The 27,074-nt window shown below is 35.2% G+C and overlaps 1 protein-coding gene and 1 long non-coding RNA gene across 2 annotated transcripts in view; both read left to right on the top strand.

The window, feature by feature from the left end:
* Window positions 1–27,074, top strand: part of LOC121329343 — a 76,799-nt gene that overhangs the window by 19,647 nt on the left and 30,078 nt on the right. The gene's annotated exons all lie outside the window — the stretch shown is intronic.
* On the top strand, window positions 16,195–18,943 carry LOC121329341 (rhodopsin, freshwater form). Its single transcript, XM_041274899.1, has one exon. The coding sequence runs from the start codon at window positions 16,594–16,596 to the stop codon at window positions 17,653–17,655; it is 1,062 nt and encodes a 353-aa protein (XP_041130833.1). The 5' UTR covers window positions 16,195–16,593; the 3' UTR covers window positions 17,656–18,943.

Raw genomic sequence — 27,074 nt, 5'->3', positions numbered from 1 at the left:
TAAGAGGAATGGATATGGCAGCATTAGATATTAAAACTATTGTCAGGTACGAAGACAAATCTCTAAAATCAGAACCTTTGTGTTTTATATGAAACAAATTATTTAAAGGGATCCAATACATTATACTGTGATATTCTGGAAAAATAAAGCAGTGTTAGTTTTATGATTTGTTTATATTTTTTGTAAACCACTGCTTTGCATCTGTTTCTGATCACGGATGCCATTTGTTTATATGGTTTCTGCAAACTTCAGGAAGGACGTACAGTCAGTTTAACCACTACAGATGTACACATTGTCCCATAATGGTTATGAGAATAGTATTACAGTATTAAAATATCACTTTAAAAAAATTGATTCTATTTTTAGTTCATGTAAAAAAAATATTTTTGCTGTTTGTTGGTAGAGGGAGAAATTAAAAGTTACACATGGATTAGTGTAAACTGTATTAACAAGCTCCTTGTTAGAAAATTGTCCTACTGTGTCTTAACCACATAAGGCATGCTTCCATCAGTTTTTATTTGTGCTTAAGATAGACTGGTACTTTGCAGATGCACTAGAAATATCAAGTCGATTCCATTAGTTGAGGAAGTATGTGCCCCTACAATTAATGCTGCATTAAGGTATGTAAACAAAATAGAGAGCCAACAAAGTTAGCAGAGTGTAGCATGAGGCAGAGTGGAATTATTTTAAGTATAGAACAGATGACTGTGGAACACTGAAGCATATGTTCTGTAACTAGAAATAATAATAATATATATATAATATTTTTATTATTGCTAATTACAGAAGATCGATTGCCTTATTAATAGTGTGCTTTTCTAAAGATTTATCTTACACAGGAAATGAACTACCATGTATTTAGATGTATTCATTTTTTGTCATTAGCCTACAGGATTCCAAGCATAAATAAAACTGTTTGCTTGCTTTAAATAATACACAGCAGCAGGGTATTAGATGCATTTATATTGTGTGTCTTATAAACATCTCATCATGTATTTAGACTAACTAATACATTTCATTTTTAGAGTATGGAATATTTTGTCCAAAACCAATCAACCTTGTGTATTAACCAAATATGTTAATAAAGGCAAATATGTTAATAAAGGCAAATCTTTGCGAACCTACATTTTACAGACCCAACTATAGAATAAATTAGGTCAAGTTGTGCCTTTTTTGTGTTGCAGTCTATCCTAAAGTATAAATACTATACGTTTTTGTATTTTTGAAGCAATAAACATGCTCACTGAAGCCAATTACAGCATGAAGAATTATAAAAGACTAAGCAGTAGCCTATATTAAGTAGTTTTGTCTATATTTGATATTGGTTTGATATAACTAGGTAGTAGAGAACCCATCAGCCTTGCAACAAGCTAGCAGCCTACTGTAGCAGATATTGTTGGGCTCTTACTGAATTCTAAACAATGAGAACAAAACTATGCCTGGTAACTTTATAAATTGACCGATATTACAAAGTAACTGTATCAGAGACATTATACTGCATGCAATAAAGTGCCATTCTGGTGCCTGGGTCTGTGTTTTTAAAGGGCAAAATGAAGCTCAGCCATGAGGCTGTGTTATATATATACTATATATATATATATATATATATATATATATATATATAGTAACACAGCCTCATGGCTGAGCTTCATTTTGCCCTTTAAAAACACAGACCCAGGCACCAGAATGGCACTTTAGCACTGGTGTGTACTTTTATTTTCACACACAGCAAAAATAAACAAAACAAAAACCTGACTCCCACATGGATTACTAACTAAACTGGACAGCTAAGCTGTTTACCAGTCACAAAACATCACGTTATAACACCAACAAAAAGGGTTACACACAACCTTTTTGTTTGTTTGTTTGTTTTAAACCTCACAGGTCTCTTCACACTGACAGCTTCTCTCTTCATACAGACTGGAGACTGCCTAGAACAAACATATCCGCCCTGTTAAATACCTGCCTTCTAATCACAGGCAGGTGACATTCATTAACTTTTAGAGCCAGGTGTAACCTCATCCTGGCTCGTCAGACCCCTTGGCATCTGGAAATAGTAACCCCTTTAAGCCCCTCTTGGACCACATGAGCCAGGTGTTCTCCTCATCCCCTAGTAGGGGATATAGTCTATAATCTATATATGATCTATATAATATATATTAATATATATATATATAATATTATATATATAATATATATATATATATATTTTAAAATTTTCAATTTAAAATAGTTTTCTATTTTATTCTCATTCGTATTAACAACACACTTTTAGAGTTGCTACACTTATCCTGGTAATATTTAAGCTTGAGCTTATAACTGTTCTTATTGCTGTTCCTATTCAACAGATACTGGAAGGGAATCTGCAGTCTGGTAATTGCTCTACTATACTGTCTCATCTGGTGTCTTATTACAAGAAAGAAACAATCAAAAGCATGCAAGGTGTTCCAGTGCAGCACTTTATGTAAGAAAGTATGCCACGGTAATTCATTTGGCTTTCAATGTTATATTGCAGAGAGGAAGTTGGAAGTTGGTAAAGTGACTTACATTATGCAGACAGTTTTGTGTTTAGGAAAGACTGGTTGACCTTGATGTCAGGGAGATGTGTTACCCGTGGGAGGAGTAAATGACATCCGCCTATCCTGCAAAATGAATGAAAGCCTAATCTCTGTTTATATCTTATAACATTGCCCATTATTGTATTACTATGTGAGAGTAGCTGGCAAGAGAAGTTTTTCCTTAAAACCACAAAATAAATAGAATCGTTTTACTTGTTTATTTATTATAACAGGAACTACCCAACACAACTCGAAACAAAAAACAAATAAATAAATAATAATAACTAATTGCTTTACCTGCAGTATAGGCACTGTGCTTATATATTATATTATTTATTTAAAAATGTGTTTAGTAGGACTGAAAGGCAATAATTACTGGTGAGGGGAGTAATTTCATAAATACCCTGCAGAATTGATAATTGTTAATGACTTGAACATAGGGAGATTAACGGAAATGGCAAGTTTTTCTATAATGAACGCCATACATTCTGTCACATTAAAAAACCTTTTCATAATAAACAGCATTTAATTTAGATTCTTAGTGGAGTTAATCCTGTACACCTTTCTACAAATAACTGTGTGGAATTCTTATTCTGAATTACCAAATGGTGCATGCTAAAACACATATTTTGTTCAGAATGTGTCTGAAAATCAACAAAACATCATCATAACTTACCTGAGAATGTTTCAATAATCCACAGGCTGTGTGTACCATAGTAAGGGTTGGCTTAATTGAGGTTTGGGGTTAAAACCAACAGCCCAGGTATATACTTTTTTGTGGGACTGTTTTCACAAACACAGTCTTCCATGCTTTCACAGCTCCTCAACATCATTTCGCTTCTGTTGCTTCGGGGCAATATGCCCATTAATGAGGGCCAGTGGTGGGAGAAAGGAAGCTTCATAGGAATATACAGACCAGTTCACCGAAAAAAAAGGAAGAGAGAAGGAAGATGTTCATCCAAATATCAAAATTATAAAGAGAGGATATGGAGAGTGTCCAATGTATAAGTAATATGCTCTCTATTAACAGAGCTAACATGAAGTGGTGCAGTGGTATGCTACATTCTCCAGAGAGGGAGTAGCTCAGAAGCTGGTTGATCATGCAAACCTTATGCCAAGATTTATCTTCCAGCAGGATAATGGCCACGAGCATTCATGCATGCTTTCCAAAACAAAGAAAGTCTAAAACTAACAGTGATTTTAAAACCCACTCCAGGGAAAGTCTAGTAGGAACAGATTGTTAAAAGCATCTTAGATGAGTAGAAAGATTTAATGTAATAAACAGCGTCAAATTCTGATTCAGTCTAATGGAGGTCATTTTCATCACCATGTCTTAAGTTAATTGTACGATGACAATATATATTTAATTCATACTTTAATCAATTTCAGTTTCAATTCAATTTCTATTCATCATCAAAAACAGTCAAATGAACTAATTACATAAAACTTGATCAGTGCAGGCACATACAGACAGTCCTCATAATCCTGTTATTATCGCAAGATTATAGAGAAATACATTCTGAAACTTCTAGAGGCTAGAAGTGAAAATAAAAGTTTGAGGAAGATTGGTGCAAAATCACTATATGTTCAGCGTATAGAGTCTGACAGACAAATAAACACATGGGTCAATTAAATAAGTAAATGAAATGTATCATTAACAGTTTACTCATACTTAATACACAATTCTGTACTGTACAGCACACTGATTCTATACTTAACAATGCTTAACAATCAGAAGAAATGTGTTGTTTAAATGTGCATGCACACCAAAAACAGTACACAGAACAAATAGATTCATATATACATAAATATGTATTATACTGTACATTTAATTCACAATGAGGACCCTAAAAAAACAAGTGCACGTGGAATGTACTATACAGCCAGAGCTGTAGAATAAAGGGTGTTCTGAACATTGTGTTTGGTCCTAATTAAAAGCATTATATTGTCTTTAATTTGTGTTGCTTTATACTGCTGCCAAGTAACACAGTGTTCAAATAAATAAACCATTTCTATGACTCTTCAATTGAGATAAGCAAAACGAAACACAAATGAAGCACAAACTTATTATTAATATTTATAATGCCTTAGAGTGTGTGATTTAATCCCAGTAATGGATTGCTGGCATGTATGTTGGTTTCAAATATGATTCTTTAGCCAAATGTCTGTTTCTTATAATGCTTGTAAGACAACTCTGCACGTTTCATAATGTTATTTTTCCCTGTATCTGATTTTCAAAGTAATTTGAACTTTAATTGTATCCATTCTTTAGATAGCAACAGACCCACACTTTTGGCTTTTCCTCTGAAAGTGAGTTCATTGGGCAACATCTGTCCTGTTACACACAGATACGTTTCCAGGGCATAGTCTGAACTGATTTAAAAACTAATCGGAATACTCTGTGGCTTTGCTTGCAGTTCCAAACATGTATTAATTTATTTATTTATCTTATTGTTTGAATGACAGTTTGATACCACTGTGAGATCGTCCTGATAAATGTTTTAAGGGTACCCCTTTTGTTAAAAGTTGAGAATGTTGAGAAGTCAATCACATTAAATCTGATAACTTATACTTGCATAAGCAACATTTAAGGGAGCTAAAGAAATTTAGCTTGAGAGAGAGAGAGAGAGAGAGAGAGAGAGAGAGAGAGAGAGAGAGAGAAAACAAAAGAAAAAAGTTAAAGTTCTGTTAAAGTTAAAAACCAACAACACTTTTTAATCTTTTCCAGTGCTTTCCTTAGAGTACAATCTTTTCCTTTGTCATTTATAATCAGTTAATACATTGTATGTAGGTTGTCGAGCAAACTGCACATGGTGACGCCACCAGTATAAGAGACTGCTTACACACAACATTTTCACTTATGTAATTATTTTGTAAATAATGTTTCACTGTCATTTCTTGAACACAAGATAGCAAGGGATATCAAGAAGGTTCTACCTACAAAACTAGTTTATAAGACCTGTGATATACGATACTGAATACAATTACCCAAATATGCTGCACATAACACAAAAGAAGTATATAACACACATATGTTATCCCAATATTTGTAAAATGTTGCATGTTATGTTTTTTAAATTACAGTATGGACCATGTCAGCCTTTCTAGCCTACAGTGTGATGGTCCTTCCATAACCAGATAGTTCAATGACTGTATGAGCTGATATTTAAAAAAAAAAAAAAAAAAAAAGATTCACCCCCCCCCCCCCCCCATATATGGCATATATGTGCTTTAAATTTAAATGGACAACACAAGAGCCTTATTTGGGGTAAAACACAATGCCACAAAACTTTCTATCTGAGTTAAATTTATTTTTTAACCTTATTTTTAACCAAGACACCATTTTTGCTGTATTCTATAACATTCTCTACAGATCTGAGGTTCAACATGAACATACTGATTCTACTCACAATACAAGGAGCTTTCAGGAGCAAGATACATGTCACGTTTGCGCACCTATACCTCAGGTCCCTGGTACAAATCCCAGCTCGGCCGCTGACTCAATGTGTGACCCTGAGCAAGTCACTTAACCCCCTTGTGCTCTGTCTTTCAGGTGAGACGTTGTTGTAAGTGACTCTGCAGCTGATGCATAGTTCACAGAGCCTAGTCTCGTATCTTGTAAATCACTTTGTGATGGTCCACTATGAAAGGCATTATATAAAGATTATATAATAATAATATCAAATGGAAGGCCTAATTATTAAAAGGGAATAATAAAACATTTTGACAACAACATTAAAAAAAAAAAAAAAAAAACAATAACAAAGCAACACAAGAGTAAAAAAAGAGTATGGTTTTAACAATGCATTAGTACAAGCCTATTCAGTATCATTCCGGTCCTGAAAAACTAAATAAACATGAGAAGATTAAAGGCAAGTCATTTCTTGATTGATAAGCTACAACCAGAAAGGAGGATGCACAGACAAGATAAAAGATAACAGTAACTATAAACTATAAAAATGAATGATATCAGAGCACAGCTGTGCATCATGAGGATGATCCCGGAAGACAACTTGAATTATATGTGTATTCCTGACTTATTTTTCAGAGTTTTGTAAACTCAGCAGGGAGGTAAACCACAACACAATCACATCTTCAGCTAAAAACTAACCAGAAGTTTGTGTTCGTCTAAACATAGATTTTGAATAATGCTGACTAGTTATAAAACTTATAAACAGATATAAAAGATAAGTAAAACACAGACTTGAATAAAGTAATTTGGAATTGAGTGACTGGGAAGATAAAAGGAAACAGGTAAAGGCAAAGTCAGTTGCTGGTAATTGTATTTAGGCACACAGCCCAGTGTTAAAACGTTAAAGTAGGACAAATACGTTGGTAGTTACTGTACTTAAACATACATCTCAGTACAAGCTAGTACATGCATTTTAACTTCTGTAAATGTCAATAGTACCATGTCTCAGTTGCTAAAAATGAAAATGAAATTCTGTACATACTTAAATTTAATCTACACTAATAATTTACAAAATACTGTTGTAAATGCAGAAGGGATTACATAAATACGGAAGCCTCCTATGGGAAAAAAAAAAAAGTATCTTTTTAACTCAAACCTTTTTTAAAAAATATATAATTTGTACATCCAGTCGAGCAAATATGCATTGTAATACAGAAAAAAAAAAAAAAAAAAACTTTAGTATTGATATGGAAAAACAAAAGCAACAACATCTCAAATATCATGTCATAATGAATGATGGCGTTTTATAGTGCAAGCTATTTGCGGTACGTTTCTATAATGTGCACCTTGTGTATATTTTGCACCCTATAAAAACACTATAGTGTACTGTATAGTATACAGATCACCTTGTATATAATGTACATTCTATATGTAGCTTGCAGAAATTCTCCCAAAAATTGAGGGTGCATTATACTCTCAGAAATGTCTTGCAGTAAATAATGGGAGGAGCCATCAGCCCTCTAGCCTCTACATCCTGTCACGAGTCATCCAGTGCCTGGCTGGCTCTGGCTCTGTACCACACACTGTGAAATATTTCCAGTTAACCTCCTCCCAGTGTGGATCAGCCAATGTGGCAGTGTAAGAGAAGGAGCCTCCCAAAACCGATTCCGATCAGGAAACTCAACTCATTCAGATCAGGAAAGGTCCCAGCCTGGACCTGGCAGGGCTGAAATTTACAAAAGCATTACTCAAAAGGCTAATAATTGCATGTGTTCATGACAGGGCCCGATTCAACTCACTTTTTTTTTTTTCTTGAAGAAAAAATTATGAGAAAAATTTAAATGAATGTATTTAAGAGGTGGAATATAACATTTTAATGGTAAATATGATTGCCTCAAGTGCTATCATGTACAGTTTAAAACACATCCCTGTTTTGTCTTTCATGGTTAAAAAATTGTTTTCTGTTTCATAGATTTTAAAATTGGACTGTATAAACCAAAACCAAAAAATCACTGTTTGATTGTTATCAAGAAAAATAGAAATAAAAAAAAAAAATCACTGGCTTGTCAACAAAAAAAACATGCATGTACATAGAATTTACTAAAGGTTATTATTTATTATTTCCCCCAGCCCATGGTTTTTAGCAAATAATGTGTTATGCTTTTAAAAAATGAACCTTTTCAGGTAACAGTAAGATTTATGTAACACAAAATAATCAGATGTTTAAATTAAAATGAGAATGATGGATGTAATAACTTATAATGGTGAAAGCCTACAAATTAGTTATTCACCCTAAAGACCCTCACTATCAAATAATTTGCGTTGTTTTCTTGAAAATAATAATAATAATAATAATAATAATAATAATATAATAATAATAATAATAATAATCTTCAGTTGTAACTCTACCACTGGCTTTCTGTTTTCATCAAATACAACTACATTATGTGTAGGAGGAAGGTCAGCTCTGCACTGCTCAAGGTTACAATACATAATTGCACTTCTTATCACAAAAGCATTTTGCTTCATATGGTATCTTCAATTGCCAAAAGGTTACTCACTATTAACCAAATCATTTCTGGCAATAGTTTTATTCTGGGACACAAGAGTACAGCAATGGTTTCAAGCCTATTAGTATCATTCAGGTCCTGAAAAACGAAATAAACATGGGAAGATTAAAGGCCAGTCATTTCTTGACTGATAAGCTACAACCAGAAAGGAGGATTTACAGACAAGATAAAAGACAACAGTAGCAGTGGTAACAAGATCAGTCACCCAGGGCAGCCAGGCAAGACTTCATTATAATGATAAGTCATTGGGGGCATCTCACTTCTTCATTTGCATTGGTCACCAAGAATCACACACTAGCATTGGCATAAATTAATCACAGGGGAAGCTCTTTGTATCTTGCAATGGAGAAACTCTTTAGGAAAGGTCAAAAACAACATGCAAGGTTGGAAAAGGTGTTTTTTTTGTTGTTTGTTTTTTTTTGTTTTCTTAACATATCACAGTTTTTAATTGGCTGCCTTCAAGGATGCCCCTGACACTGTTCCCCCCAAACAGCGTACTTTATTATATTGCCATTATTAGCCTATTGGAGCCAATTAAAGAGTTGCTTATTTATTTGGCATGCCTTTCATCTGAAACATACATTAGTGCAAAGATATGACCTACACAGGCTAATCACTTTTCTATTCTTTCCTGTTACTGTATACCATGTCTGTTTTAGCTCACAATCTCCTCCACACGTTTCAGAGCTTTTTTTCCCCTTTGTACTAGTGATAGCAGTAATACTCAGGCAATATATATATATATATATATATATATATATATATAATGCACACTGCTACCTGATTAATAACAAAGAGAACATTTATTTATTTATTTATTTATTTTTTAATCTGGCACTGAGCCTGCACTTCTTTCATGAATAGCTTAGTTTAAGTAATAAAACATGAACATTTTATTTTTGAAAAGAATAGCCATTCTGATCTTTGTTACTAAATATTGAAAATGTTGTGACTAGAAGAACAGTTTTTTGAATGATATATGACTGACACACTTCTTATGTTCAATTCCTCCATTAGCAAACCGTCAAAAACAGACAGGTAGAAAGACTATCAAAATAGTTGGCCTCATTCCCAGAGTGTATATTGAAGCCCTTTACGTTACAAAAGGAGCTGTAGCTTTAGTACAGCCCATTAAATGTCTGACATAAAGACAGACGAATACATCATTGAGAAAATCATTATTTTTATGTCAAGCCTGAGGTTTTAGGATACACATGTGAAAAAACCACCTGTATGCATACCGTTTTCGATTAAATTCAAGTCAAGTCTACAGATGGATATAGTTGCTCTTTTGAAAGTTGTATCCTCTGGAGTTTTTAGGAAGAGGATTAGCCATACACTTCAAAGCAAAAGCCAAATCCCACATTATTTATGAGGAACCGCTGGAAAGAACAATTGCTTGCTCTGGTAACCCTCACAGTCCAGTACAATCAAGATACGCAGAACAGGCTGGGGAAATTGCTTCTCTCGTATGTTCAGTCTCCTTGTAACACCTTCATTTGCAGTATTTCAGATTTTATCACAAAACCCTTACATCAGTCAACTCCCTGTGTTTTAGAACAAAGTGTTTTACTGGGGGCTACATAGTGGATCATCCAGCCACCAAGAAAACCAAGAGTTCATATATTAAAACCCAGAATTTTGGTAAGAGATTAGCCACCAGCTTGACTTCCTCTTTGATGAGAAATTATTAAATTCTGTTAGCACCCTTGATAATATATTTGCATATTACCCTCAAGCTACCCCCTTGTAGTTTTGACCCTACAACAGAGTGATTGGTTGCATAATTTGATTCCCTTCTTAACAAATGTAGATATGTTTGGCCTTGACTATCATATATTTCAACAGAGAAATTAATCTCCTAAACATCTCAGCTCTTTAATTTGCATCAGTATGAACTACATATCACACATGTTTTTTTTTCTCCCTGTATGTAATATTGTTAAACTCATTTTTAATTCCATATAACTCATTACACAATCTAATACAAAAACAGCAGATGGCCCTGGAACAGGGTTATAAATATTACTTGTGAGCAGGTTGCTGAGCTCCCCCAGAGTGAGAAACTAAATTCTTGGCCCTGTTGGATAAATATGATTAAGAAGGTCTGGAGAGTAGGACGTCACCAAGCTAATCTGTACAGAACATTACTAACAAATCACTAGAAAGAACACATTGTTGAACTTTATCAGTTACACAACAAGGAGTAATAATTCCACCTGACAGTGTATAAGGAACGACCAGCACTTTATGTATTACATCATTTTGCTCACAGATTATAACCACAATCTAATAATATTTGAGTAGTAGGACAATTCATGTAAACAATAGATAATTTTGCCCATATTTGGTAATTCTCCAATAATCAAGATGATGCGTTTTAAATTAAAAAAAATACATATTTATATGCAGTATTACTGTCTTCTTGAAATTAAGCTTTTGGGCATTCCCCTTACAGGACCTCAGTGATTAGAGTTTATATTTGTCAAGCTCAACATTTTTTTCCCCCTCTCAGAGTGGCCTAGCTAACACTGTACTACTTTCCCACAGTCCTGCACCATATAAAGCTCCTTGCTGGAACAGACCCTCTGTTTACTATACTCTCCAGTCAGCGGATCGTCATTTCATGTGCTGATCTGTAAGTTAGTGCGTGCATCACTCGAGTGCAGATTTGATCTTGCAGTGCTTCACGTAGGAGCTTTTATAAATGAGTGACGCACATTTCGTCTTGCTCTGGGTACTCTGTGTGTGACGAAAAGGAAGTTAATACTGGCTCATGTATTTGTGGACAGTATGTTCATCAGAAAGGCAAGACAGGTTTCCTCTGAAGCAAAGTTACTTCACCTAGCCCACTGTACTTTGACTCAGTTTCCACATCTTGATTGTCCTCTCTAGGGTGTCATTTTCCTCAGGGAGGCTAAAGGAAGTTGATCCTCAAAGAAAGGAAACAATGTGGAAATGTCCCATACTGTTTCATTCAGTGCATTTAACAGAAGCAATTTGAATTTCTGTGTAATACAGCTAGGTGAGCCAACTCACTTACAATAGTATTCTCAAACCAAGAAAGAAAGAAAGAAGAAAGAAAAATTAATGCTGGACATGTTTAAATAATACTTAAGCATAACACTATGTTATATTACAATAACTAAATGTTTATTACATTAGGAAAGAATTACTACATCTAACAAATCACTAGAAATAAGACATCATACAACTTTATAAATGACACGAGACATAATAATTCCACCTGAAAGTCCTCTTTCTTTGTACACAGCAGCTCACATGACACACTGAATACAGTTTCAGCTAAGAAACAAGCATACCTATTTGTTAGCCTGGAATGAGTTAAGACTCTGGTCAATTATAGCCCATTGTGATTTGCATTCACATTTCCTGTTATTTCTTAGCTGAGCTGACAGTTCAGTTCTCCCAAATATGTTGTATGTCTCCACCTGACCAAAACTAGTGCAACAGCTGGGCTGTGGGGGTTTTATTAATCCGTTAAGATAAACTGTCACATTGCAGATTTCCCAATAAAGCAGACACTTTATGTGCAGCTTTCGGTGTAATAAATACCCAAACACATGTGCAACCACTACAATACTGAAAAATAAAACACACACATTATATGTGGAAAATGTGCAGCTTAAATCTGTTTCATCCATTTATTTAAGGGGAATCTAGCCTGTGGTCCACCTCCCCATGATATCTTTATACAAGAAACTTGTTTACAAGACAACTAAATCAACAATTAGTAATAGAACTAATGACAGGAAGAAATAAAACCCACAGATTCAACAACTATGGATGAAGCTTAAACACTGTTAACCACTACGGGGCACTTCAAAGCACATGCAGTCCTGTGATTTAGAAGGGCCTGTGGAGTATTGCTGATCATTTTAAAGTGAACTGGGTTTAACTGGATTACTGAGGCAAAAAAGATAATCTCTGAGACAATTTCCCAGTAAATGGCACCTCACCGGAGCGGTCTGTACCTCATCATGTGTGACATTGCATTTCATTGCTGAGGTGTGATTAACCTAAACTGTGACCAAGGTTTTGTTTCATTCCTAATACTTCTTAAGGGTTTGGGCTCTGGCACTGTGGACACGCATTTCATGTCTGAAAACACACAGTACATAAAACAACTGATATGCACCTATTCATATTCTAAAACTCTTCTTTAAAAAGATCAAAATGTCAAAAGCAGACTGGCAATTCTTTAAGGAGATGGAGGTGGATGGCATACAATAATGAAAACAATGCAATGAAGTCTCTTAGGATTCCTGGCCTGATGTTATGCAAATGCTCGTTGCCCAAGTAAAAACAAAAATATGGAGTTCATTACTCTGCAGCAAGAAACGAGAACAATTTAAACTGATCTTGGAGCGTTTGTTTTTAATTTTATGTTAGAGCACCAGGTCACACTGCAGATGTATATTTCATACGCATGTTATTACTGGCATGTGTTAAGGACTCTTTAATAGAGCATAGCCATTTGATATTACCCCAGAGGTGGGTACCAATGCTGTGAGACCTTTCTTTCCAAAGTCTTTGGGATCTCAGTCATTTTCTTGATTGTCTATTTATGGTTAACTGAACTCGGCATAACTGGTACACATTCAGGTACAGAAAAGGATGTGTGTTGAGAAGGATGGGATAATGTATCCGTGCTCTGAAGCTTTATATTACACTATAAAGTGTAGCTTCATTTTGATTTTTTTTTTCATTTTTTTTACACAAGATCACTTCAGCAAATGACAAACAAGTTGATCTCCAACCTTATTTGACATGAGGGTTATAATCTGTTTGACGTATCAGAAAGCAGGGACACTGAAAATATTGGATATAAAGAATTCAGGTGTAAAAACTGTAAAGCACTTTACGAGCTCTGCAGTAAATTGTTTCAGCTTGTGCTTTTTTTTCAGTAACCCTGCTTATAATATAGGAGTTGACTGCGACTGTAAAATGTTGCATGAAGAGGTCATACAGTACATTCACCTTATGCGAACAGTTTGTTAAACAAGTGATGGATTCATCTTCTCATGAATCATCTGCTGTTTAATCATCAGTAGTTTTAGTTTCACGGACTGAGAGCATGGCTGTTCCACAGGTATTCCATTTCCCTCATGGAAAGATATACAGTATTATAGCTTTTATTTGTTTCATTTTGTTTTCTCATGCAGTATGTAAAAATGAATAAATGCATTTTAGATCGAATGTTATTAAATTTGAACTCATGATCGATGAACTGTATATCGGAAGCAGAGCATGCTGGGCCGCCAGGAGCGTGCATGGGCCCTGGGGAAGGAGTTAACGTTTCTCACTATATATTTCAAATATTCAAATCAATGAATAGTATTATAACAGCGCCTGCACCGCCTCGTACATTACACTACCACAGAAGCACATCGATTCAATGTGCAATACTATAGCCCTGTAGTGTATTGTAGCACAACCTTACCCTTAATTCTCCTTATTATTATTTTTATGTGGTGGTGGGCGTGAACGCAAATGGTCCTGTGCAGGGCTGGGGTGGGCATAGTTACTTGTTTTTCTTTTTAATTTTGAACTGTTCGGTATTGATTGACCAGAATATATATATATATATATATATATATATATATATATATATATATATATATATATATATATATATATATATACACACACACTGAGTGTACAAAACATTTGGAACACCTTTCTAATATTGAGTTGCACCCCCTTTTGCCTCAATTTGTCGGGGCATGAATTCTACAAGGTGTTTCGAAAGCCTTCCACAGGGATGCTGGCCCATGTTGACTCCAATGCTTTCCACAGTTGTGTCAAGTTGGCTGGTAGTGAATTAGTGTATTTATTTTGAAACAATTAAAACATTAAAGACAAATAAAAAATGGTGAGGTCAACTGTTTGTAGTGCCTATTTATTTTTTTTTTAGTTTGTTTTTTAAAAAATTAAACAACCATATGGTTTTATTTGATAAAAATGACCCTGTAAAACAATTTACAGATTAGTTTATGTCTGAAGCATGTGTGTGCAGAAAATGTCCTGAATAGGAAACAGTAAATCTGAAAAGACAAATACAAATGTGTAACGCTAAATACAAATTAAACTGCTGTCATAGCAGTGGCTGTTGGAAAAGTAGACCACAGTTCCTTCTAGACAAAGCTGTATAGACAGTAGTGTGATCACCTGTGTAATTTCCTTTATCTAAGGTACAGTGCACAGGAAAATCATTATTTGTTAGATTCCATGCAAGGGTGTGTAAAAAGAATGATATCACATCCTGCAGCTACTTAAGTGAAATCCCATTAGAATAGTTCAGCAATGTGTACATGTACAGACATAGGCTGACAAACAGATACGGGACAATATTTAACATTACTTATTGTACCACTTGACCGACTAAAAAAAAAAAAAAAACTTAGTAATTGTAATTATTTGAGAGTTTGTCTTTTATCGGTCTATTGTGGAATATAGACTCACTGTTGAGAGAAATGTTTTGTCTAATTACAAAATTGTATACACCATTAAAAAGTTTTTAATTTTTAGCAGACATGAAAAGTGCAAAAGAAAGCATCAAATGACTTCTAAAAAATGTATAACTGTCTAGTGTCTTATTCTTAAACTTCTGTTCACATTATATCTAAAATATATTTCAGTGTTTGTAAATGTTTTGCAAGAAACAAAATCAATGATACGGTGCGTTGATGTGGTAATCTTTCTTTCTAATCTCCCTGTATATTACTTCTCTGGAGTTAAGATAATATATATGAAAGACACAATTAGTCAAGTGTATGTTGTATGGTAGCTTGAAACTATTGTAAAAAAACAGCAGAACAATCTGCACGCTGATGATTTTATGAAGTGAACAGTTCAATTCTGACCACCAGGGGGCATATTAATACAGTAAATGCAGGGCAGAAAAATACATTCAAAGCTGTTTATTTCTTACACATGGCACATCCTTCTTACTGTGTAGATGGGTCAATGAAAGAACCATTTACTGCTGCAAAATGTTTTGCTGTAATTCAGTTCATTGTACTGACACTATGCAGAACTATTCAAAGTCTGGGTTAATAATATACAAGATTATCACATCACATGCTGTTGATTCCAGGTCTTGGTTCCAAAGTGAAATACGTTTGTTGTTCTCAAAGATCCCACGAGTGAGGTGTGCAGTACTGGGGAAGGCTCTATATCCTCAGTAACTGATAAAGAACTCATGAAGCAGGCTTATTCAATAACCTCTTATCTTACAGCACTGAAGACATGGCTGAGGTGTGCTCGCTGTGCTGCACTAGCACCTGACTAGAGCCAGGGCCCTGAGCTTTCACTAGCACTGCATCTCAAATCATACTAGATTTAAAAAATATATAATTTTTAAAACAAAATAACCTGTGTTGCTTTATAAGCTTATCTATTCAGTTAATTATTACAAACATAGCATACGTGCACTTTGAGCCATTTTATAATTTATTGTAGATATTCATATATATTACATGGTAGTGTTACAAAATGATAAACAAATGACTCAATCATGCTTAGTTAGTTGTTTCTGCTTTAAGGAATAATGGCGGTGGGGGTGGGGGGTATTTCCTCGATAAGAAAAATTTAAATTTCTTAAATCGCCTACAGAACACAAACTGTATCAAATAAATATAGAGCTAATAGTTTCAGATCTCTTAATACTGTAGTCTATATAGTGAACACCTAATGGTTTTTGTTTAACATATGCAATGTATGATATAGGGATTTTGTTAATCATAATCATAACACAGATTATTCACTCATGACACAAGTATTAGATGTGCAAAGGCAGCTGCAATCTTAATAACTTGATGAGTAGCCAGTTATGTTTGCAGTCTTGACTGGATTATTGCTTAGAGGGGCCTAAATCGTTTTGTGCTGACAGAGGGTCAGTGGTAATCCAAGGTGGGTCTTTAAAAGCACCTTCGCAGTGCTTGGATCAGTTTGTAGCAAGGTCCATACCTGTATCTGAACAACAAAGGCAAGCAACACTTCAAGCAACGGCTCACAAGCAACCGCAACGATGAACGGCACAGAGGGTCCCAACTTCTACGTCCCCATGTCAAATGCGACTGGGGTGGTGAGAAGCCCCTTCGAATACCCACAATACTATCTTGCTGACCCATGGAAGTATTCGGCACTGGCAGCCTACATGTTTTTTCTTATCCTCACTGGCTTCCCCATCAACTTCCTGACCCTCTATGTCACCATCCAGCACAAGAAGCTCAGGACCCCTCTAAATTACATTCTGTTAAACCTGGCTGTGGCTGATCTGTTCATGGTTTTCGGAGGCTTCACCACCACAATGTATACATCGATGAATGGCTACTTTGTCTTCGGGACCACTGGGTGCAACATTGAAGGATTCTTTGCTACCCTCGGAGGTGAAATTGCTCTGTGGTGCCTGGTGGTGCTGGCTATCGAGAGGTACATAGTTGTCTGCAAGCCCATGAGCAACTTTCGATTCGGTGAAAACCATGCCATCATGGGAGTTGTATTCACCTGGGTAATGGCCCTGTCTTGTGCTGCTCCACCTCTTTTCGGCTGGTCCAGGTACATCCCAGAAGGCATGCAGTGCTCCTGCGGAATTGACTATTATACTCTGAAGCCTGAGGTGAACAACGAGTCCTTTGTGATCTATATGTTCATTGTCCACTTCAGTATTCCACTGATCATCATCAGCTTCTGCTACGGCCGCCTGGTCTGCACCGTCAAGGAGGCTGCCGCCCAGCAGCAGGAGTCTGAGACCACCCAGAGAGCTGAGAGGGAAGTCACCCGAATGGTCGTCCTCATGGTCATCTCCTACTTGGTATGCTGGACTCCTTATGCTAGCGTAGCCTGGTACATCTTCACCCACCAGGGAAGTCATTTCGGCCCTGTCTTTATGACAGCCCCGGCTTTCTTTGCCAAGAGCTCTGCCCTTTATAATCCTCTCATCTACATTGTCATGAATAAGCAGTTCCGTCACTGCATGATCACAACCCTTTGCTGTGGCAAGAACCCTTTCGAAGAGGAAGAAGGCTCTGTTTCCGCGTCCAAGACAGAGGCTTCCTCTGTGTCCTCCAGTTCTGTCTCTCCAGCATAAAAAATCTCTCTTCAAAGCGGCTAACAAATACACCGTCAATGAAATATATTTCTGCTCCCGGTACCGATTGAATGCTCTATGACTACAGAAGTAACAGAATTAACTTTTTGTATTTTTTACAAAGCAGTTTATTAAACCGAAAGAGTGTTAAACCAGAGGACGGCACATTCTGTCCAAATGACTGTTGTTTCTGTATGTACAGTGAGTCCAATATAATGATGTATAAGATATTTTAGGATAAAGGAAAATACCTTAAAACTTTTATAGTTGGGCTCTACCTGTAACCAGCTTTATCTGATTGTAGAGGCATGTAATCAATGCAACGTAAAATAAACAGCACTTTGCAAATATATAACTTTGTTTCTCTTTTATTGTCCACCAACATATTCTATAATATGATTTGTACTATATATGACCAGGAACCTGGTTATTTATAATGTTCATAAGGATTTATTTTAAACTATGTGAGGGTCACTAAAGCAGCAAATTGCTTAAAAAAAAAAAAAAAAAAAAAAAAAAAAGAAATGCTATTTATTTCAAATGTCAGTACAACCCTTGTTGGTTTTCAATTGTGTGCAATACACACTTTCCCCACTGAGGGTAATTCAGTGCCTGAATTTATGTTTAGAATTATGATTACCATGCGTCAAAGTATATCTCTTACAACTAAGTCACCTCCAATTTCCCCTCCAGCAGTTTTAATTACCTTATATTTCTTAAGATGGATTAGGCAATGCATCCTTTTTCATACTATTTAGCTTTACATGCAAGGTTATTGAAGTCTAACAGTGACCTTTACATTGATTTGACAATCTAAAGAAAGCAATTCAGAACTTTCTGACATGGATTGTAGATAAAGATTACAATGGATATCGTCTAGCTGAAAAACATTATGAAAATTAAACACACACACACACAAAAACTGAATTTGATTCAAGTCTTTTTGAAGTATCCTTGAAAAACAGATTACATTCCCACACACATCTCCTAGGTAACATTTCCTAATAGCTGATGCATATCTATTCCAAATCTTTAAGATCTAACTATGGGTACATTTACAGAAGTGGTATGTAATACTGTAGAACAAGTAGCACATTTTAATGGGAGTATTTTTCCCTTGTGATATTAAGGAATGTTCAAACTACATCTGACCTATACAGGAGCAAATCTAGATTTTCATTAAGGGGTGGGGAGCAGACTGTCATGAAGAGGGGATACCTGATACGAAACATGCTGTTAAAGTAAACAATACATTGACATTTAATGAAGGGGGAGTGTGGTAGTTGTTTTCAATAAACTATGTTTTCAATAAAGCATTAAAATGAAATTGTTCTATGCACAAACATGTGTTTTTAAGTCACACAAATACCTTGTGTGTTGGAATGGTAAATAGTGAAATCATACAATGAAATAGTATAGAACAGAACAGGTTCACAGCTGTGCAGGCTGGCTCAGGTGCTCCCACCAATTAAGGAGGGAAAATTGGCTGGGACTGTTTCTCCTCACCGTCCTACAAGAGACACTACTGACCGGGGCCCATTGAGCTTCTGGGTGTAGAGGCAATTTAAATATAATCTATTGGGGGAATTGATGTGATGAGAGAACATAATTGGAAGGTCTAAATTTGAGAGAAATAACCTGGGTAAAATAATTGGGCACATTAAATAAAAATGAATAAATATATTAAAATCAATTGCACATTTTCATATATCTGATATACTATGAAAAGAAAATGTAATGGAAATGACTAACAATCTGTTTTGCTACTATTTGTGCTCGAGGATTCCAGTCTTTACTCTGTAGGCAACAGATCGTTAAGTGCATTTCTTCAGTAAAGTGCTTAATTATCCCCTTTTGATGAATGGTAATGATTCCCAGGGGTCATGGAGTTGCAACTCAAGACACAGTTACAGATAATCTCTGAGGGTTGTACTGTAGTCACAATGATCAATGTAGCCACATTGGCTTTTTATAATTGATCAAATTGAACGATGCACCTCATTATGTTGCTGTTCTGACGAAGAGTATTAATGTATTCACACTAAGCAGCCTTGTTTCAGATTCTAGAATGTAATGACTGCATTTTCTTATCATACTCGTTCCTGCAATTGAAATTAGAACCAAGGTTAAATAATGAAAAATATAAGTTGGTCCTTGAGACCAACTAGAATAACCAAGTACCTTTTTCAGTTCCTGAAAAATACATAAAACAGACATACATATTAGTATGTTAGGGTTAAAGTATTAGAGCAGTCTGCCCTTTTGAGAACAGCTATTAATCCTATACCGCTATGCATGACTGCATTGTTTATACTTTGCTTTTCTGTCTTATTGTGTTTTTCTTTTTAAAAAAACAACATTTTGTACCACACACACACACACACACACACACACACACACACACTGGTGAATACCAGAACCTCAGTTGTCTATATTGGCAGACAACACAATGCGTTAAGTTCTGCTTTGTCTGGCTCATCATCATTGTAAAAACTAATGAACCCAACTCGGCCAAATAGACAAAAGAGGACTGCTTTTCACACACTTGGCAATGGCTGGATATTTCTCGTATTTCTAATATTGACACTGATGCCTTACTTTATGTTATTGTCTTATTTGTTTAAGACTAAAACACCCGAATACAATATTCCATGCCAAGTCCCACCAGTGTGAAAGAAACAGAATATACAAGCAAGTTATTGGATACTCAAATCCCAACATAAACAATAAGTGGATAGAAATATATACAGTAGTGCCGTTAAGTAATCAGAGTATGCATTTGATTTGTTGTATGCTTCAAACAATGCACACATCAGAAATAATCCCAATCATCTCACAAGTGCAAAATTCACATCACATTGGTATGGCTGAAGCTTTAGACCATTAGACAGCAAAGCCTGTTTAAATAAATAGAATTATTAAATACATACATTGTCCATTAAAAAAGTAGTATGTTACAGTTTTCAAATGAAATAAAGGTAACCCAGGTCACGACAGAAAGTGCACAGTCCCTCCAGGTAAGACAAATTATCCTGTGACATTAACACACTTTCATTTCTCACTGCATTCCTCGCTCACAACATAAACAAAGCAAAGCAAAAAAAATAAAATTCAAGTGCTTTATATTTTTCAATACATTTGCGTCTCGGATGGGGTTAAAAATAATAAAAGCTCTTTAAGAAAGAAGGTGCTCTTGAAATAACTTATATAAAAGAATAACCATATGTTTCAATGGTGTAGGAAAAACACACCTGAACTGACTGGGGGCTGAATTACATCTTGTGTCCATATTAACTTTACTAATCCAATGGCTCCTCGATCCTTACAAAACAGATGATTTAGGACGTATTCAGTGTCAGCATTTAACAAAGTGCACACATTTCTCATAGCTTTTGTTATTCTGAACACCATAATTAAAACGTAACCCCGGTTTTACAAACAGACTGCCCTTTCCTATATTACAAGAGGGGTGCGTCTTATTTCGTTTTCAATAATATCTATATGTATATGCTGAGATGTTGGTGTAACTGTTGATTTATCAGTATTTCTAGATGTCTACAGCCACACTTTTATATTGCCTGTGTGCTTACAGTTTGATATCATAGAATTATGCTCCTGACTTTCTCCACTGTCTTAGCCAGAAATCATTACTTTTGCTCTTGAGATAAACTCACAATCCCCCGCAAATGACACTAAAATAACACCAAGCAAAAATACACAGAGATTTGACAGTACCATAATTAATAAGCTGTAAGAATCACTCAAAGTATAGTACATTTGAAAACGTGCACAGGAAGAACTTAAAACAACTGTTTCTCTGAACTAACATGTTAAAAAAGATGGTGATCTGTGAAGCTAAAAAAAATAAAACAACAACAATATATTGCCTGCACCATGGGACAACTAATTCCTTAGGAAACAAGGTGATGGCATAATTGAATTATTCCATTTTATTATTATTGAGAAACTTACATAAACAAGATTTATTGATTTGGCTTTTATAATCATATTTGAGACAAAATTGTACTATCAACTATCTTGCTCTCAGCATGTATGGTCTTTATAAAGGCAATGGCTGAAAGTTTAGTTATTTAAAGATTTTCATGTGAGAGTCATCAACTGGTGAGGAATCCACTGCTGATGATTATGTAGTTGGCAAGTCCACAACATGGTGGTAAATATATAATATACTCAACTATCAATGACTATTGTTTTCAAAACCATTAACACTATTGCTATCAACACAATTGTACATAACCCATAGCTTTTATATTGCATGTATTTTTGTGCTGCTGTATTTTACTTTACAGTCATTTTTTGTGTACTATGTAAACTTCTATTTGTGGTACATGCATCTGACATTATTAATTGGATGGCTGAGGAACAAGTTTACAATTTATACATATTTAGGATATACAGTAATACACTTTGGGAATTTTTTAACATGTGTAAACCAATACCTTTATTTTATTATGCATTGTTTGATACAAACACATTTCAGATAACTAGTATGCATTTGGCGACACTAAACGAGTAAACCCATGATTAAGTAAATAATTCAAAAAGCAAACAAACAAACTGAGTTATCTTTTTGGCAAACATAAACATAAAAAAATGATTTGGCAGTTCAAGCTGATGTGCATTCGTATGTGTAATGTATCTACTGTGTTTTGTTCTTCTGCACATCATGCCTGATGCAGTGTATTGGTGTTCTATGAAAAGGTTGCCAAGGCAATGCTGTTAAAGGAAATCAGCACACTATTTGGTGCAGTACTCTACTTGAAATATCAATAAAGAACCATGATGAAGAACTATAATATGAAACATGGTTTTATTGAAATACCACCCTTTTAATTATTTTAGAAAAAAAGGATGCAGTTACATCAACTATAGCAAAAAAAAAACAGAAGCTGCAGTGTCTCAGTTTTAGCATCAAGGACATTTGAAACCTACAGTAGTCTCCACAAAATTATATCACTCCTAATATACAGTCAGAACTGCGTTGAAGGTTACAAAATCATAGCTATGTTCTTGTTACAGACACCTATGGATTGTCAAGGTGATTAGGTCTCCTTTGGTCATGATTTTGTATTTTAATTTTTAGAAATTTTAAAACAGTTTGTGAACTCTATGGAATTTGAGAAGTTGCCCTGAAAAACATATATGCAATATAAAATAGATACACAGATGGGAAACTTAATGGAGTACAATTATGCATGCATTGACTGAAGGGGATATTGAAATAATACATATTTTTCCTATTTTAAAATATTGTTTCATACATTAAGGGATGTAGTTCCATCATCAACTTTAACTCTACACTATTTCCTGTTCACAATATTATCAGTTTGTTTTTTCATTAAGAACAAAAGGTACAAATGCAGCACTGGAGTAGATTTTGCTCATTGACTTCTAAATTCAAGCTGCTCCATATGTTGATGATCTGTCAGCTTCTATTTTCATTAGCCTAGTAATCATCTGAATTCTGATGCATATCCCAAAATATTACAGATACATTTCCATGGTCAACAATTCCAAGATATTTACATCATCTACTTAATCAAGAGTACACCAAAAAATCTAGGAAACCAATATCATTGTGGTCCCAACATCATGTAGTAAACTATATTCGAGACAATATGGCGAGGATGTGTGGCATTATAATTGAAACATTACTACAAGTACATTCTTTACACCAAGCCATCAATGTGTTCAATGTTCCATTCTTGTCCAGAAAACCAAACCATCCATTTTGTTACTGGATCCCTTCGCATACCTACAATTGCTTCATTTCTTGGTAAAGCTGAATTGTTATATACAGCTTCAGTTGCTGACATGGTTGGAGTTGGATTACATAGGGGAATGTCATTCAAAGTCAGTTTAAAACACCAAGGCCACATAAAGCAACAGGTTTTCAAATTTGATATCTGTTACTGCAACAAGTATCGATCAAATCTTGAGATCATAGATTACGAAGCACTTGATTGACAAGCATTGTATCATTTTTTTTTCTTCTTCTTCAATGGCACTGTTCTCAGCAATGTCAGTTAAGGTGCTGCAGATAAGCATTATCCGTTATCAACTTTGACCCGTACTTGATGCCCCGAACGAAGAGATGGTAGAGAAACTTGGGAAGGCAACATTCATAAGTACTCTTGACATATGTAAAGGTACCAGTGGCACAATACTTCACTGTGATGCCTATTGGTTTGCAGGGCGCTCCTGCAACCTTCCAAAGGCTGATGAATAAAGTGTTATGGGGAACTGAAACCTTCTCTGCAGCTTCCCTTGATCATCTACTGTCAGATATGGGAAGATAAGTTGAGTCATCAAAAATGCATAAATCAAAAGTTGCAGCACTGTAAACTCAAATAAATGTTTTTTTTGGCGCAAAGCAGGAGTACCTATCTGGGAAACCATCTGGGTAACGGGGTGCTTCATCCCCAGATGGGGAAGGTGCAGGCCATTCTGCAGTGTTCGGTTCCAGTTACCAAGAAACCGGTGCGTTCTTTTTTAGGACTGGCTGGCTGGTACTGACAGTTTATTCCGGGTTTCTCAGTTAAAGCTACAGTGTTGACAGATCTGACAAAGAAATCGCGCCCTAATAAGGTAAAATGGACTGAGGCCAGTGAGCAAGCTTTCCTTCAGTTGAAGGAAGCTTTGTGTCAAGACACTGTACTACAGAGCCCAGATTTTGACCAATTGTTTGTGGTTTAGACGGATGCATCTGTAGTTGGATTGGGAGCAGTCTTACTACAGGGTGAGAAGACAAATGTGCAACCTGTACTCTACCACAGCAGAGAACTGAACTATTCTACCATGGATAAAGATTGTTTGCTGATTAAGTGGGCACTTGACTTGCTGAAATACTATTTATTGGGCCGAACATCTGTATTACAGACAGACCATTGAGCCATGCAATGGCTAGGCAAAATGAAGGGTTCAAATGCCTGAATTACTCAATAGTATTTGAGTCTGCAACCATTTTCTTTTGAGGTCAGATATAGGCCCGGAACCCACAATTATATTGCAGACTTGGCTGTCTCGTATTCCCAAGGAGCATGAGAATTTGAGGAGGTGGAAATGTGATGGAGCAAGCCCCATCCCATAAGTGGAAAACAAAAGAAAACAGAGTACAAATAAAAGTTCTAATTTGGGACTTCCTTTTGCATTAAAACACAGCATAAAAACTGTACCAGTAGCTGGTTTGTAACACTGTTGATAGTATAGTTTGATAGAATTAATTTTTTTAAACACCATGCTACGCAAATAAGAGGATGACTAACTTTACCTTTGCATGTTCATAACTATACATGATTTTAATTTCTGTTTGTTGATTTTTTCTCTTTTTAAATGACAATATTCTGTACACTACCCTGAAGGAGGTACTAAATGATTCAATTTCTCAAACCGGGATTTGGCCCTAAAGTTATATATATCCGGTATATATAAGTATATTTTGATATCATTAATTTCACAAAACTAAGTAAAGAGTTTGGCCCTAAATATATATATATATATATATATATATATATATATATATATATATATATATATATATATATATATATTCAATTTCACAAATCAGCAAATTTATGTGACAAATGGATGAGCTATAAATTGGGTTATCTAACATTGTAAACATATATGATTTTGTGGGTGAATTACAGTTTGTCTTGTTCTAGTGATTTGTGCAGTTGTAAATCACAGCACTGACAGTGTATCATTATCAGGTCAAGTTTTGGTACTCGTACCATGTTCTGTCCCTACGCCAGTAATTTTATAAAGAAAGCTAACTAGAAAATGGCATTTCAGCAAAGCAGTCTTGCATAATATGTGTGTATTTATATTATTATTGTTATTGTTTAATATATGTGTGTTTATTTCTGTAATTAAATGTAGTTGGCACAATTAAATATATCCTGCGAGAATGTGTGGTCGACAGCTAATAATTTAATGACAAATTGGCTGTCGACTACGTTTATTAAGAAAACCAGTGTGAAATGTGGTCAAGGGATAAACAAGGTCATTGATAACCAATTAATCCCTTGATCACTATTTAAACCAGCAGCTTTTGCTGACTGTGGTTGGTTGTTTTGAGAGGAGGAATGTAAGAACTAAGATCTTGCATATCAACTGCTACTCATACTGGGTTTCGACCAGCGTGGTACTTGTTTTTGTATATTTATTTTGGCCAGCGTGCTGTTTTGTTTGTGTTTGGTTTATTGAATTTTCTTTAATAAATAGGAGCACATTTGCGACTCAACCGCAGTACTTTGTGTGTGTCTGCTCCCTGTCTGACATCACCCACAAGCCATCCGTGACAGTAAAACAAAAACTTTTTTTTTTTTTTTTTTTTTTTTTGGACAAGTCATGTTGATTAGGGAGACATTCATTAAGAGAAAGAGTTTAAATGTATGTAGTAACCTCCCACATGTAGCTCCCACGTTGAAGCTCACTGCTTATACAGAAAAAAAAAAAAAAAAGGTTATAGCCGTCAGTCCACAATGACAAATCCATTTCAAATACTTTGAGGTGAAACAGCTTCACTCATGTATAGCATTACCATGTTTTAATAATATCAGTATTACATAATGCTAATCTTGTACAGAACACTAATCAAGCATTAGGTTACCTGCAAGCATTTAGAATATTGGTATGCTAAAGGAACTGCTGATCCATTACTGTCACATTACAAATGAGCCTTCAGTTAATGAGAGACTAACAAAATGCTGCATACAAATGTGTGTATTCTTGCTTCTAATCCAAAAATATGTTTGTTTTTGGTAAATACAGTATATGTGTACTATTAGTTAGACAACAGAATGAAATAACATGTATCTTACCACAGTAAAACAAACACCTATACAACCCTGTGTTAATGACCTCCCAGGTAGCTATAGCAACCCTAGCGCCATCGGTTCTCTCACAGAATACAAATTCTGATTACTCTACCTCACTCACATATTTCCCAGCTAGCAAAAGCATCAGTGTAAGAAACATGACACAATCAGATATAGCTGATACATCACATTAAAATTAGCTATGCTATTGAATCATTATTATTTACTTTTATATTATAAATACAGTATAGGTTGCTGTGTGAGATGCAAGTGCACTCTGACCTCTCGTGCAGTGTAAATAAGGATATTACCTTTCAGTAACAATTCAACTTTTTTTTTTTTTTTTTTTTTTTACAATTAGTACAAAATAAATGTTAACAACCAACCGTTTGGAAAAAGGAAAAAGAAAACTTAACATTATATTCCTCATGCAAAACAGTATCAAGAGAGAACAGCAGTTCAGTGTGCTACTATATAAATACGTGCACTTCACTTCACCAATTAAACATGTACAGACCTTAATCTTTAGTCAAGAATTAACACATGAATGCAAGATTTCTAAAGAAAGTCGAAAAC

This window comes from Polyodon spathula, chromosome 16, assembly GCF_017654505.1.
Source record: "Polyodon spathula isolate WHYD16114869_AA chromosome 16, ASM1765450v1, whole genome shotgun sequence".
Classification (NCBI taxonomy): Eukaryota; Metazoa; Chordata; class Actinopteri; order Acipenseriformes; family Polyodontidae; genus Polyodon; species Polyodon spathula.
This window is presented reverse-complemented; position numbering and strand designations above follow the sequence as displayed.